The 16,925-nt window shown below is 36.5% G+C and overlaps 1 protein-coding gene across 2 annotated transcripts in view; it reads left to right on the forward strand.

Moving 5' to 3' along the window:
- LOC145673783 (adenylate cyclase type 2-like) overlaps positions 1-16,925 on the forward strand; it is a 1,485,668-nt gene that overhangs the window by 1,049,877 nt on the left and 418,866 nt on the right. For both annotated transcript variants that reach the window (XM_081743538.1, XM_081743539.1), the window contains exon 15: positions 3,933-4,028. In XM_081743538.1, the coding sequence (XP_081599664.1) occupies positions 3,933-4,028 (96 nt within the window). The remainder of the gene's footprint in view (positions 1-3,932; positions 4,029-16,925) is intronic.

Raw genomic sequence — 16,925 nt, forward strand, 5'->3', positions numbered from 1 at the left:
TGAGCCACCGCAGCTCTTAAGAGATTAAGAGTCACAAACATAGTCACTTTCAATTTTGTAATATATATAGGTCTATATATTGCATCACTGACTAATAACTAAAATCCTTGGATTGTATATATAAAAGTCGCCCCCTGCCCGTAAAAAGCTTCATTCGAACTCGGAATCGAACAATTGCATCTGTAAAACAGTGCTGATTTGATTTTAACGTTCCTTTCAGCAGCAAGGCTGTATGAGACGTGGACCTACAGATTAACGTGGAATCCGAACCACATAAGCTCCGGCCGGGAATCGAAAAAATGAAATGAAATCTTTGAGATTTATGTCCTACGGTTATGATGGTTAGGCTAATGGAGACGGTGATGAGTAATGAATTTAATAGTGGAATGAAGAAAGTGGGAGGAAACGGGAGAACCCCGAGAAAACCCACGCACACGGTGTTTGTCCACCACAAGGTTCACTTGGCGGGGCTGGGATCGAACCCGGGACCCCAAGCACCAGAGGTGAACCTTCTACCACTGAGCCACCGCGGCCCCCGGCCGGGAATCGAACCCGGGTGTCCCACGCCAAAGGCGTGTTCACTAACCACTTAGCCACGAGGGAGCTCATCTATAAGGCAGTGTAAGCAAACAAAAAAACGCACACTGGATGTTTGCGCAACTGAGGATCAAAACATTCTCAATGGAGTATGAGAAATAGTTAACGCCAATCAAAGTGTGCTTTTGCTTATTTATTACTTCGTTAATACTTAATTCCTTCTAGAAATAGTGAAACTATACTATGAAGAAACACTAATAAACTAATAACAATTACGTTGTATTTCTTACCACACCACGACCATTTTTACCACCCATAGAATTTGAACCTAGTACTATACTGCATTAGTCACGCCGTAACGAAAGATGAACATCTGGCACTCGTAGCTGTTGAAGCTACCTGTATATCACGCGGCCTGCGTTGGTACTTCTCAACATAAATACCTCACAGCCCAAAGCCAGGAAACATCACAGACAGAAGACAGGGGCACAAGCAGTGCCTGACACTTCACGAACTCTAAACCCGCCAAGACTCAACTCAACATGACCTTCAATTACGTTCTAGAAACCAAACCAATGCTAAGGCACAAACTTACCAACTTCCTATATGAAAACACAAGAAAAAAAAATCTAACTTTTTTGGTTCCAAAGTGATGACATAACAATAATACTAAAAAGGTTTTAATTTTCAGTAACCCAAACATTAATTAACTAGGAAACATAACAAAGCAAAAATAAATAAAAATAAAAATAAATTAAATTAAAAAATAAAAATCTGACAAGTAAACTCTCCCTGACTACTTTTTTTTTTAATTTCAGTGAGGCTGTAAAATATGTCAGTATCTTCGTAAAATATATATATTTCAATGTAAACAAGTTCTTTAAACAAAAGAAAGCTTTGTAGTAGAGCGCTTACCTCTGACGCGTTAGGTCCCTGGTTCGATTCCTGCTCCCGACAAATAGCCTTTTGGTGAACACTGTAGGTGTGGTTATTCTTAAGACTTTCCAGTTTCCTTACATTTTCTTGATTCCACCATTATCATGTATCTCATTGTCACCTTCTCTCTTACATTGATGTACAATCATGGGGCGTTAAACTAAAAGCAAAAAAAAAAAAAAAAAATGCAAATATCCTAGTAAAAATGAGTTTTCTAGACTACACAAGTGGCCCCGCGTAGGGTAGTCGCTAGCGCTCTCGCCTTCGGTGCGAACGGTTCCGGGTTCGATCCCGGGGGAGAACTCGGTCGAAAAAGTATCAACAGATTTTAAGTCCAGCCATCCTGAATGAGGTTTCCTTGGGTTTTCCTCATTCACAGCAGGCAAATGCCGGAGTGGTACCTAACATATAGGTCCCAGGCCGTTTTCTTCCTTCCCCAATCCTTTCTTCCCTTCCTTTCCCCGGATAGTGTACTCGCCGAGGAAAGTCATCCCTCATATGGGGTAACAAGGCCATTGATGCCGAGAGCCCAGAAATCTAAATCCTAAATCTTCACTACACAAGGAAATTTCCGCGCTGAAAACGGTTTATTAGCAATTATGTTAAGCAGTCCTGTAGTAAATCTGCACCAAGTAATAAATCGTCACATATAAAATGGAATGAATAAACACATAACATTCATTTTGCTACCTTGAAACATAATATGTTTCAAAACATTAATATTCAAAGTTTTTTCAAAATTCAGATTCACCCATTCCATTCTCCTCAATCATTTACGAGTTACAATAGTAAGAATTGTAGTCATAAACTACATTACTTACTTAGTACTATATTAAAGCAAGTTACACTAAAAGAATATATAATTAATGGGAATATTTAACTAAAGTAATAGTTAACTATTGTACTTACCCAGGCTTTTGTTTCCTTCCTCTCTTCTGTTCCGTTTGTAAACAACCTCGTTTCGCAAGCAAAAGACGATAGTTCAATGACGTCAGCCATGGCGAAAGAAAGAGTGTCTATAGGCGGTCTGGATCTTACACACAGATGGACGTATATAACGTATAGCTGAAGTATTTAACATACGTATACGTATGTAAAATACAGAAGATTGTTAGATATCAGACATCCTGCAGAGACATGATGTAATATCTAAGCGGGTAAAATGCAGTACCTATGTAGTATATGGATAAAGTACGCTCCGTACAGATTTCCTTAGTAAACATAACGAATCCTTGTATTTGTACAATATACCGCTGTCCGGATAATGGATTTTTCTCAGTGTACTAGTAGCTGTATTGTCGCAATTTCGTATGATGGTGGTGAATTTCAGAACTAAAGCAAGTGAATGAAAAAGTCAAAATACCTAAACGGCACAAGTCCTAAACGGCACAAGACCTAAACTGCACAAGACCTAAAAATCATTTCGCGGCACAAGTCCTAAATGGTATAAGATCTAAAATTTAGGTCCAGTGCCTATATTTTTAGGACTTATGCCGTTTAGGACTTGTGCCGTTTAGGACTTGTGCCGTTTAGGACTTATGAATGTCACCCAGGTGAGCTTCCCATCAGGCATCAAAGTGGACATTTAGTTCGCACCAACCATAATTGATCTATGTCACTGAATCAGTTATATCTTTGATTAAAATTTCAGTGAAGTTCCTTGATTAGAAGCTCAGTATAACATTATTTTCTTCAGTATATTTGTCTGTTCCTTTGTTTATCGAATATTGTTAACTGAGAATCAGATACTTAATTTAAAAAGTGTTTATTGTTTTTAGTCACCTTTTATTATAATTTTACTCTTGGAATATAAAACAAAAGTGACTTAACTGAAGCGTATTTTTGAACTTACGAAGTTATGTTTACAAGGATAACATTGAGTGAAGGATACTACTCACTTAAAACACTTGGCTAGTTTTTTAGCTAGATTACTGAGAACTTATGACATAAACGCCACTTAAAATATTTTTATTTTAAAAACTCTACTTTGTTATAGAGTTTTTACTGAGAATTTTATATTAAAAATCCAGCTAAATCTTCAACTATTGCCACTACATGTACTGAAATACAGTATTATAGGTGTTCCGGAATATGACTCGGGGGCACGGTGGGTCAGTGGTAGAGCGTTTACCTCTGGTTTGATCCGTGGCCAAGTAAGTTTGTGGTAGACATCATGTCCGTAGGTTTTCTCATGGTACCCCACCGATTATTCCATCATCATTTACTTGTCTTTACCACTCGTCTCCCTTAACCTAAAGGACATAAACTTGCAACTTTAAACTAAATACTATATATTTTCAAAATGTGTCTCTAGTAAACCATACTCTTTGAATACTGGATATGTGTTCTGATTAAATTTCATTCTCACATATTGTGGTATTTCATTGGCAAGTGAGAGGATTGGTACATCATATCAATATTGTCTTCAGAAATTACAACTTTTATTTATTTATTTTCAGGTTGAGTGTGACTTTACTTTCTCAAAGAATATGAAGATCACGAAATCTTTAATTGTAAGAACGTATCAGAAAATGTGGTATTGTAGCGCACCATGGGTAAGTAGAGCTGTCTGTAGTGAAATCTGAAATTTCTAGAAGATACGAAACCTAACACTGATTTTTTAAATAATGTTTTCATGCACATGTAGAGAAATAGTGAACAACTGTCTATTGTTTTTCAGTTAAGCTAATGAAAACACTGTAACTCACATACTGTATGATATAACCTAGTTACGATTTTTTTAAACAGTATGTAACTATTAAATGACACATATAGCTTATTTTCTCACCCAATCGGTCTTTCAAGAATTGAAAACCAAACAAAAGCACTAAGGAGAAATTTGCTGTAGCCAAGGAGGATTGCTATCCATGGATTAATACTGCTCTTCGAATATTCCCTTACAAATGTTATTGTTTATTTAGAATTATTTATTCTAATACATTTTTTTTTTAATTTTCTTTGTAAGTTTACATTTTTGCCATTTTACATATATTTGGATATCCATAGCTGACCTAAAAATATAGTACTCTTTATACAGCGTTCAGTAGGAGGAATATTTAAATGCAATATTATTGAGCATTGATCAATTTCGATAACATATTATGTGTTTTGGATCAAAATAGGAGGAAACTTCAACATGCATGCAGATATTCCAGTTACTGCTTCTCATAATAATACTATTGACATCTCAGTATAATTCTTTGATTGGCACTTAAGTTTTCGGGAGCTTATTTTCATTCGGAGTTCTTTAAACAGAAATGCAAAGAATTTGAGATAGTTTGTGAAAATTTACCTTGACCTCAGAAGTTAACCAACAATTTGATTTAAAAATAATTCAAACAAGTACTTATTATGCAAATCTTATTTGAGTACATGAAAGTATGCGGCAGGATTAATTTGACTGTGGATGAATGTAAAAAAATCTTTCAATTTTAAGTTCCACGGTCATGAAGCTATTATAAGAAAGACGGTGATTATGGTTGTCAACGGATCCAGTTCTAGAAGATCAGGTTCCGGAACCGGTTTTCGGATCCATGACTGGAACCGGTTTTTCTTATCTAGGTCTGGAACCGGTTCCCAAGATTCGGTTCCGGGACCGAGTTTTCGGATCCAGGTCTGTAGCCGGTTCTGAAAACCGGATATCCAAGAACCAGTTCATCGCAGAACTGGTTCTGCCAGAACCAGAAATTTGTGGCCATCCCTACGCTAAACCCAAGCTGCCATACTGTGAACAGTGTGATAGGGGCCGTCGACATATTACCTAACGCTGTTTTTGACCAACTTTTACCCCTCCCTCCCCCTTGTCACTTCGTAATGCAAGGCGAAACCCCTCATCCTTTTGTTACGTAACTTACTGGTTTTTGTTTTTTTTTTTTCACTAATTTTGCTTATTTTGCGGATTACTACAACGAACAGATATTTTTAATGGAAGAATCTTTTATCACAAAATGCTTGTATTCTGAATATATTTGCAGTGTTTTTCGCCAACAAATCAAAATGTTAGAAAATAGCAGTACCATAATAATCCCATTAGCTTTTTTAAATAACCAGTTTTAATTTTCCGAAATTGCATACTGTTGTTTTCCCAAAGACATCACATCCATCCTTTTTCGGCCACCGGTGTTTGACAAGAAGAAAATACTGCCGGAAAATGCAGGTGAAACAAGATCTACCCGACATCGACCTCATTTTCCGGGATAGAATATGCTTCGTGTATTCGAAGTTGGCCGGTATCGACGATGCAAAGAAATTCTCTTCCTCGTCGACCACAAATTCGAAGTGACTGTATACGTGAAGAAGTAGTGACATCTTTGGGAACAAGCTTTCGAGCATCTTTCTTTTCTTTGGACTTCAGTTTACCCCTTTTCAAATTCTTCTTGCTCTAGATCAGTCTAAAATCCGAATACATTCGATTTCACCAGAAATATCCAAAATACAAAAGTATAAAAATTCAGTACGAGATGAATATTTCACGAATTTAGTTTTAATATCTTATTTTGCTCCAAATCGTGGATCGTTCCGTTGCGGAAAATATTATTTCACGAGAAAGAGTTTCCTTTATGTTTCATATGCGAAATCCATTAAAAGAATAGAGTTGGGTAATGTTTCAAATCTAAAGTTATAAATAATATTCTCAGAAATAGCGATACTATTAGGAACGCGAGGGCATTTTCAAGCAGTCTTTACGAACACTAACAACTAACTTCAAAAAAGCGTGTGCCGTAAATGCAATGGTGCGATAGCCGCAAAACGGAATTTTCTTGTATTGTAATACACGCAGGCTTCTCCCCCCTTTGCTGCGTTACGTAATATGTGGACGATCCCTTAGATGAAATGGTGGAAGCGACAGGCAGGCGCCCAGGCTGCGGCTGCTTGTATCATTTGGCTAAACAAACTGGGTAACTGGCAACTCGTTGGCTAAACTGGCAAACTGGCAAACTCATTTGGCTAAACACCCACTAGTGGACCAAAACTTTTTGTCTGGGGGGGCATAAGTAGGTCTGGGCGGGAGGGCACAAGCGCCTGGTCCTTTTGCATTGTTTTGAAGGTGAACTTTGTGCCTCCTTTTCGGGTTTTGGGGTCTTTCGTATCCAGGTCTGGAACCGGTTCCTAAGATCCGGTTCTGAAACCGGGTTTTCAGATTCAGGCCTGGAGCCGGTTCCTAAGATCCGGTTCTGGAACCGGGTTTTCAGATCCAGATCTGGAACCGGTTCCCAAGATCTAGTTCTGGAACCAGGTTTTCCGATCCAGTTCTGGAACATGTTCTTAAGATCCGGTTCTGGAACCGGTTCCGAAAAACCGGATCTCCAATAACCGTTTTTTCGTGGAACTGGTTCCGCTGGAACCGGAACTTTGTGGCCCTCCCTATTTAGAACTTCAATACAGAAAATATGTGTTTTTGCGACTTCAGCCTGAAACGCCTAACTACAAAGTTAAGGATACTTTATTGTAATTAGTGGAATTATTTGTAGGTTGTTTACCTTAAAATGGTTCCGTCTCCGTATTTCATTTCTGTATCGAGATCGTGAACACGTATGCAATGTTCATCAGTGTTTTGTCGAGTGCATCGATCATCCGACCAATTCCATTAATTACTTTAAATTTGCTCCGTAATAGATGTTCCTGATCAAAGCCACAGATAATGTTTTCTCTTGTGTTGAGGTTCTGAACAAGTATGCGAAATTTGTCAGCTTATTCCCGGAACACTCTACACGTAAAGCTAACTACTCCCAGAGCACTGAACTGTTTTAAGTACATCAACTTACCATATAATGGATTAATTCATTAGTCAATGAATTAACCATGGATTTTTTTTCACATTAATGTTCTCGAAGATGCGTAGATGGAATTCAAGAATCTATGTCAAAAATCAGTAAATGAAGTGCTCATGTATCTTACTGAAATATTCGTTTTTCACATGGATAGCATAGGTTTATAGGAAATGTTTCAATACTTTCCCCTTTAGGACAGAAATTTTACTGAAAGTGTGATTATATAAGTAGATAAGACATTGTAATTTTGCCATAAATATTGAAACACCGTACCTCTCCGAAATAAACAATTAGAATATAATATCATGATAAAAACCCAGGTTGAAGTGCGTACTATGTTACAAAAGTCATTTCAGACGAATCACCCGTTTTCTCGACGCCAAAAACTATGGTTTCGACATAAATCTAATCTTAGTCATATTTGAACATCTTATTTTGAACGATCTTAGTCATTTTGAGCAATGCAGATAGCGGCTGAATTAGGACTTAAAAGGAATTTGGAGTGCTATTATCCACCTCAACAATCCTCAAACCTATAGAACGTCACACTAATGTCGGTCATTTACGATTAACTTTACATGTTAGTCTTTCTTGCTTCCTAGAGGTGTTATACCAACTTTTACACCAACTAAGGGTTGTACTTTGACTTAGATGACATCGAAACTGCCATGACACTAATATTGGTTGTTTCCGATAAGTTCACATGACACAAAATTCTACCCAATTTCTAGAGGTGAAAGGGTTATCTTAATACCCCAGTGTTTTTCCTAGATTACAAGTAATATGTGTTTATCAAGTTTGCTTGATATTCCTTCAGAAGTTTCAATCTATGTTCAAAAATATAGTATAGTGGGATAGAGTAAGGAAGCTAAGGTTTCATGGACGGTGGAAGCTAAAATCGTTCTAGTGAAATACTATGAAATTATGATAAGTATAACTGATATTTATTATTGTGACCTTACCAATAAGGAGCACTATTATTAGTTTCTTAATAATTTTATAAAGTAGCATCAATTACCCACTTCGCTGGGTTGAATTAAGAAAAAAATAGTAACATGTTCCGTTAGTCAGCCACTTTTTACTATTATTAAAGCGCTCTCTCATATCGGTCGATTTCGACCATTTATATATATATATATCTCCCCCTCTTTTCATCAAGTTGCTTTGTTGAATTTGAATTTAAACGGCATCAGAAGTGTCACTGTTCATCTCAGTGACCCAAAAACTGTGGATTCGGCACTAATATCGGACATTTTCTATGATTTTATATTTCTCCGTCCTCCTCCTCACCATGTTCCGAGGAATTTCATCGGAACTGTCACTGTTCATCTCAGTGATCCCAAAGACCATGGATTCAACAGTGATAATGGTCATTTTCGATCATTTTTATATATCTCCTTCCTCCCCCTCCCCCAAGTTGTGTTGCTGAATTTGGATTTAAACAGTATCTGAAGTGTCACTGTTCATCTTAGCGACACCAAAAACTATGGATTCGACGCTAATGTTGGTCATTTTTGATCATTTTTTAAATCATTTTATGTATCTCCTCCTCCTCCAAGTTAAGGGGATGAATTTCGACGTAAACGGGATCGGATATATCACTGTGCAACTGAGCGACTCCGAAGATTATGGATCCGACATTATTTTTTAGTCATTTTTAATCTTTTTTATCTATCTCCCCCTTCCCCCTACAAGCTGCAGATTGAATTTGGTTTAAACAGCATTGGAAATATTACTGTTCATCTCAGTAACCACAAAAACTATAGATTCAACACAAATATCGGTCATTTTCGATCGATTTTAATTGTATCTCCTCCATCACCTCCCCTAAGTTGCACCGTCAAATGATATGATAAACACCATATCAAGTCCGAAACTCATTCATATTGAAAATTTTATCGAGATCGGTCGGATGGTTCAAGACCAATGAAATCACAGACTGTAGCTTTCATATGTATTTTTTTTGCATATATCCCTCCCTCCCCCTCCCCCAAGCAGCAACGTCAAAGTAAAATGACAAAAATCATCCCAAGCCCGAACCTCATCAATGTTGAAAATGTGATCGAGATCTGTCAGGTGGTTCAAGAGTTATTCAGTTTTATTATTATTATAATATATATATATATATATATATATATATATATATATATATATATATATATATATATATATATATATATATATATTTATAGGGTGTTAATGAACTATACCGACAAACTGTAGAAGGTCATTTCTCACATCAAAATAAGAGAAAAAGTTCATCTGAACCTATAGGGAAAAGTGTATGGCTTCAGAGCTAGTATTGTTCAAAATCGCGAAAAAGCCAAATTTCCAGAGGCCCTCATGTGAATTCCAGAAGCTGTGGATGGCCGTCCTTACCAGCGTAAAAGAAATCACGCATAAACAATCCAAAAGTGTATGTTTCATCCATTTTCAATAGCTGTACTGGGTATTTCCCACAGGGTGTAATTCTCAAATATGTTCTCAACAGAACTTTTAGATATACCCTGATTCCAAGGAGGGTCCAAAAGTAGGCAGGAGGTAAGTCTTAACAACAACTGAAACCCAATGTTCGAAGGAAGTCGGAAGTGTTAGGAACCAACAGCTCCATGTATTTTTCTGTTAGGAATAACGTGTGCTGCGATGTATTTCTACACGGTATACTTCACGATTTCTTCAGTAAAATGTCTGAAATAAAACATCGCAGCATGAGTTTTCCCAAGTACTAGAGACCGTGCCCCCGCCAAAGGATTAAGTGCTCATTGCTGCCAAGGCTTATTGTTTGATTACTTTGAACCAATCATAACGTCAGAGTATATCTCAAAATTCAATTGATGGCATGTCTGGGAATTTCACCTTGCATGGAACACTCTGTACACAAATTGAACATTAATGAAATATGCAGTTTTGGATTGTGTATCTGTGGCTTCCTTTACACTGGTAAGGACTACCATCCACAGTTACTCGAATTGGAAATATGGCCCCTTGAAATTTGACCTTTTCGCGATTTTGGACAGCCCTAGTTCTGAAACTATGCATTTTCCCCCACAGGTGCATAGGAATTTTTTAACTCATTTTGATGTGGGAAATCAACTCTTACAGTTTGTCGGTATATTTCATTAAAACCCTATATATATACGTAGGTAGATAGATAGATATCCCGCACCACTCTCTATCCTCTAGGCTCTACCATAAAAATAAAATTATAAAACAATCAATACCAAATTCCATCTATGTTAAAAATTTGATTGATATCGGTTGGGTGGTTCAAGAGTTATTGTCACAAAACTAGTCACCTTTATTTTTATTTATATTGACTTTTGTATATCTCTCCCACCTCGTCCTCCCCTACCTTACTCCGTCAAAGTGAAATGATAAAAAACATCCCATTCTTGAACCTCATCTTTATTAAAAATTTTATCAAGATTGGTCGTTTGGTTCAAGAGTTATTAAGTTGTATTTATTTTTTTAAAACTCCCTCTCGTCCCCCAGTCCAAAGTTCTACCGTCAAAGTGAATAGAAAAAAAAGACACTCCAGGCCTCATCTAAGTTGAAAATTTGATCGAGAACGGTGGGTAGTTCAAGAGATTAAGAGTCACAAGCATAGTCTCTTTCAATTTTATAGTATAGATAAAAAATAAAATTACCCGAATTTACACCATGGGTGGAGAAAAAGTGGATAAGTCTTATGCAAAATGAAAACAAACTTTCTCTTTAATTAGTGTACATTTGTATAGTGTTCAACACCAAGTTCGTAGGCGGGGTGACCAGGAGGCCGCAGCGTCTTGATCCCTTTCAGCCCTGTGAAACTTTCTTTTTATTTGTATATATGAATGAATGTAAGATTAACTTATCACCTTTAGATGTGATTTTAGACCCCTGCCAGAGTATCCTACGGCAGTGATTTATACAAACAAACGTTGACATTAAGTGGTAAAAGTTGCAAGAAAAATAGTTTGAATTGACTTGTTTGATACTTTCTTGACTCCATGATTGTCGGTCCGACTTACATTTGTAATTGAAGCACCCAGCCGAACACCGATATATGTTACATTTTAATGATTTTGAGAAGAAAGAGAAGAACTTGTATATTTCAGGAATACAATGAAATAAATAAACCAGACGCAAGTACTATGCTGTTGAAAAGATTTCGAGAGACTTGGTCAATCATAAATAACGAAACTATCATACTGGGATCGAAAATTTCATTGAAGATGACGGTATTTATCTGCCGCAATTTCTACAACGACAGTTAAGTCTGAAACAAGTTAGGGAAGATTGCCGCCAATTATTATAAAATTCGCCATGATCTTCCACGCTTATACTCTTCTTTTCAAAAGGCTTCATTTTCCATTACTAGAGACGTGAGCCAAACCCAGTGGTTTGCAAAGGCTATTTGTGACTTTGAAGTTTATTTATTTAATATTGGTTTAAACTAGCAAGAAATGAGGAAGACACAATCAGAAAATATATGCATTTTCCTGATCAAAGTGTGTATGGGCATGGTTCCTAGTACCACTAATTGTGAAAGCTACTCATTTGGAATATATTATTTTTTACTGAAATTATTACAGTATTAGGAAATAAATCCAACAATAAGTGGCACTCATATATACTTTTAACAAAAATGTTAACCAACTTCAATACAAAGTCTGTTGAGGATTTTATGCATTAACTCCAAGAATTACTATCAGATCCTAAGGAAATGTGTATGGGATCATTAGGAAAGTGTGATACTCTTTCAACCAAGAGAGAAGAATTGTCAAAAGTGGTGCACCTATGTCACAGTTATGCGTTAACATACCCACAACATGTATATCGAGAATCGGAAACCTCGAGGTCTTTTTGACTCGTTAAAAATAAGATCATTTTTACCACAACTAACTGAAATAATACAAAAGTGTCTAGCTACTGCAAATATAAAATATATTGTTTGGTTAAATGGGCATTTCAAGAAAATTATTATTAGGAATGTACACGTACAGTTTGCATTTTTTTGCATTTTAATATTTTTTGGAATACATACATACATATACATACGGAATTATACACGAATACACACACACTTTGGACACTATCAACTGTTAACAGGTTTAGGAATTTTAGGATCTAACTCAAATTTTATCATCAGATCTCATATTTTATCATACATATGAATATTAAAGTATCTGAATTACGGTTTCACACTGCACCTATTAAAGTGTTTCATAGTTTAGCTCCTAAGGCCACGATTATATCTTAATTAAATTTATATGGGACCAGTGCTGTTTAAAAACAGGGTCCAAACCGGTACACCAAAGTTGAAGTTGTGCTTGAACACTGTCACAATATATATAAACAGTTCGAATTGAAACCCCCCTCTCTTCTTATGTCGGTTAGAAAGAAACCACTTATAGACGATTTATCTTCATAAAAAGCACTTATAGACATCTTCACTTATACACCCTATATCATATCTTCATCGTCATTCCCCTTGTTTGATGATAAAGTTGCAGTACATATTAAGAAACCAAGGGTAAATATGACTTCAGAAGACAGATGCTGAAAGTCAAATAAAACGGTACGTTTTCATAGCCAAGAACTTAATTCATTAAGTCAGGGCTATACGGAGAATGCTTAAGATTTCCCAGATGATGTCTCATCTGTCTGCACGGGGCCGCTGGGCTCCTTGTGGTCGTGCATTATAGTGCAGTATCAACACAGCCTCTCGTAGTGCTTCTATGAATTTCTGACCTACAGCTACTTTCAGACTATCTATGGTTTGACAGTACGTGTCTCCAGTAATGCTTGTACCCTTTGCAAGATATTCAACGTGAACAATATCCTGAATGTCTCCCCCCCAAAAAAAAACAGTCATTATTTTCTTAGCAAATGTTTTGGTATTGGATTTCCTGGCTGTTGGTGAGGATGTATGTTTCCATGTTTTTATTTAGGTGTCCATAGGGGTATTGGGGCTTCATTGCCAGTTATCATGAGATGAATGAATGAATTTCCTTCTTGGGCATATCATGTGAGTGAGTCAGGTAAATTCTCATTCGAAAGTGTTTTGGCCTTCAATCAGATGTTTTGGCACCCACCTCGTAGTTTCATGAAGTCAAATTGGTCATGGACGATACCCTTCACTGAACCATATTAGATTTACAATGCATCTGCAACGTCAGGCAGACGCATTGTAAATCGTGAAGACATAAGGGTGAGGTTTCACTCTTATGTCTTCACGAATCAACGGATCGACTTCACAAACATCCTAGTCGGTGATGAACGTTGCTGGTCCTCACATCTGTCACAGTCTTCCAACTACCTGTGAATGCGTTGCACCACATATACAGTTCTATCTACTACGTGACACTCTTTCTGTAGATCTCCACCAATTCTTGGTGAATATGAGATAATTTCTTACCGTTAGCGAATAAAACACGAATAATACTGCGCACTTCCTCCTTGCAGGAATATTCAAGTCGATGCGTCATCCTTACTGTAGGTAACAGATGGGATGACGTAGAAGGATGTAACGGCCATCAGACCTGGTATCTGCAACATCACTTACACATTAATTAGCTACAGAAAAATTCTCCGTTTCAGAGACAAATACACTTTATTATTTTGTACACCTTTGTACTATTTCTCTCGGTAAAATGGAGTGATACTATACAAAACATTTTAACCAAAAATACAAATTTTCACAGAAATCTAAATATTTGTAAAACGCTGTTTTTCGATCATCGCAGTAAAGGTATATATATATATATATTAGTCCTATCGCAATAGAGAATATGTAGAGAAGACTATCATCCAAAATGATTTCTGCGGAAATTAAGCAACCTGTATTTCAATTTATTTCTCCACACCAACTTGAAGTATACATTTTCAACATGGAGCCGAAGTAAAATAACATACGGATCACATATAATATTCTTACCCTTACCAGAAACCTAAACTTTGTTAAAAAATTGGTTTCAGAAATGCCTTTATCAGTTAGATAGGAACGCAATGCTATCAGTCGTCAAAGAAAATTTCCCATCGATCTATTTCTATGTACCCAACAGTCCAGTATTTACCATAAATATTATGGTAAATGCATTACTTTTTTCACAAAGAAGTGTACAGCAGGGAGATACTTTAGATCGAGAATTATATGGGCAATAACTAAACAGCTCACAGTCAATAAAATAAATACAGAATTGAATGTTTTGTATTTAGATGATGGAACCACAGGTGGAGATATGGATGCCGAATGAAATACATGAAAAAATATCTATTCACATGCAATTACAGATGGTCTACGTATTTCGAAATGCGAAGTTAGTTTTCTTGGAATAACGAAAGAGCAAATGCACATACTCTCGATATCATACAGTGAGGTACAGTTGGCGGCATAGAAATCGTTACACAAACTCTAAGTCCAAATTAATAACAAACTCTTGCCCCGTTTTGTTATGCATCCAGAAATACATATATCAATCGATTAGTTGCTTCTAGTATTCAATCAAACTCCTCCACCTCTCCTTGTATAAGGCAGTGTTTGTGACGTAGTACACTCTTTCCATTCAGCTAAAAAGAAACCGGAATCAAGTTTACAACGTTATAGCTTTAAAACAGTATTTTCCATTCGATTGTTCTGAAATATATTTAAGAGCCTAAATTTTAAAAAGTCACACAATGTTTCCAGAGCTTCATAAAGACCTTTAGTTTCATTCTTTCCCTTCTTTAAAGGCTGCAAGCTAGTAAGATGCTCCCTAAGATACCTATGGAAATTGCCAATAACGGCACTAGGTTTTGTGCTTCCTAAAGTCTGTAATGCACGCACAGAGCTCTAAAATATCTACTGACAGAAATTAGTGATATTCAATAATTCATTTCATTTCTTTTCATTAATTGCAAGCCTATGATCCAGGGGCGTCATTTGGGCAGGACAGGAGGGCGTAATTACCCCTCCCTTCAGCTTCAAAAATACGTATTGTTTGATCAAATGTATAGTAATACACTAATAAAAAAGTTAAAATCTTATGTCGGCGGAGAATATACCCCCATCCCGAATAAAATTGAAAGACACTGCTTTTAGCAAAAATAAAAAAAAAACTATAGAGTTAGGATAGCACATTGCTAGAGAGCTTACATTTGGTTTCAAGAGTCGAAGGTTTGATCTCAAGCAATATGAGCTCCTGGGCGACATAGAGAGAGGGAGAGAGAGAGAGATTCAAGTATGCAGACAGAGAGGGATGATATATATACACAGATTTAGAATTGGAGGAAAATAATCGGACAACACTCATATTATGACGAAAATTGTGATTTTGTGAAACAAAAGGAGGGATTTTTTCGAACAACGAATCACATTAGGCAGTAGTCGAACTAATGTGGAGAACTCTTTTTAGAGCATCAAATGATTACGAAGGCAGAGAAAGATCTTGAGAAGTGAGGAATTAGGAATATACGAAATCCGAAGCTATCGAGACGGGTTTCGAACCACGAACCTTGTAGTTACCGAACCACGACTTTATCCATTCTGCTATGGAGAACGCTATGCACTCGTTCACATACGTTTTCATTAGCTACGTTGGAAGCTAACTTAATGGGATATTCCATAAGTTTACTCGGAGAATGCGCCGTTCACATAGGATGTAAACCTCTTGTAACTTAGTTACAAGGTATCGTGGCGCATATAAATCACTGATCAGGTAATGGCGACTACTTTGAAAGAAATGCAGAGTTTGAGAATTAAATCAGTTGTATCTGTGGTTTCGTGTGGAGAAGAAAAAACTTGTGAACAAAAAGTTTAAGAACAAACTCAAGTTATTAATGTATACTTTGCCGAAGATTATTCACTTATATCATCATAAAAGAAATACAAAAGACGTTCTGAAACGAAGAAATATAACATACGACTTAGCAAGTGGAGACAAAGGAACCTAAAGTAACGAGACTAAAGACGAACCATTTCCTGCGTAGTGATCGTGGTTCAGTGGTCAAGGCGCTGGACCAGTAACCTGGTGGTTCGTGGTTGAAATCCACGTCGAGCATTCCTTTTACTTTAGGATTTTTGATGGCGATTGATCAACGATGACACACGTTTTATTATATTCAGATACTTGATTATTCGAATGTTCCAATATTCAAATATCAAATCTTCATGAATAACTATAGTAATAGTAATAAACTAATAATACTAATTATTATCTCGCAGAAGATTAAAAGCTAGGAGCTAATTATCGCTCAGGTCATCCCATTACAAACAGAAACGTGACAATTGGCAAGAATATTTTGGTTTTGTTTAATGTTGCCCATGAGAAAAGGAATTTTTCATCTCCTTTCTAAAACAAACAAAAAAAATGAGAATTAACCTTTTACATTCGATACGGGACAAGGGTTAGTCAAATTATGTCTCGCTTTGGAGATTAGAATCGAGACGAAAAGCAATTATCGTAAACACTGGTCTTGTCTCAATTCTCGAAATAATGTATGCCCATTCTTTAAGTAACAATTGCTCTGTAGACATCTTTGTTACTTTGTATTTTACAGCTCATTGAATTACGGTCTGTGTAGGTATTTTCGAAGCAAAGCTTTTATCTCTGCATATCCTAAAATTAGTTTATTATATACCTTACTGTTGAGTGATATTCAGTTATCTTTATTACAGTTATTTTCCTTGAAACATACAGTAGAATACTTTCTATATGAAAC

The sequence above is a fragment of the Thermobia domestica genome, chromosome 17 (assembly GCF_964235325.1).
Source record: "Thermobia domestica chromosome 17, izTheDome1.hap1.1, whole genome shotgun sequence".
Classification (NCBI taxonomy): domain Eukaryota; kingdom Metazoa; phylum Arthropoda; class Insecta; order Zygentoma; family Lepismatidae; genus Thermobia; species Thermobia domestica.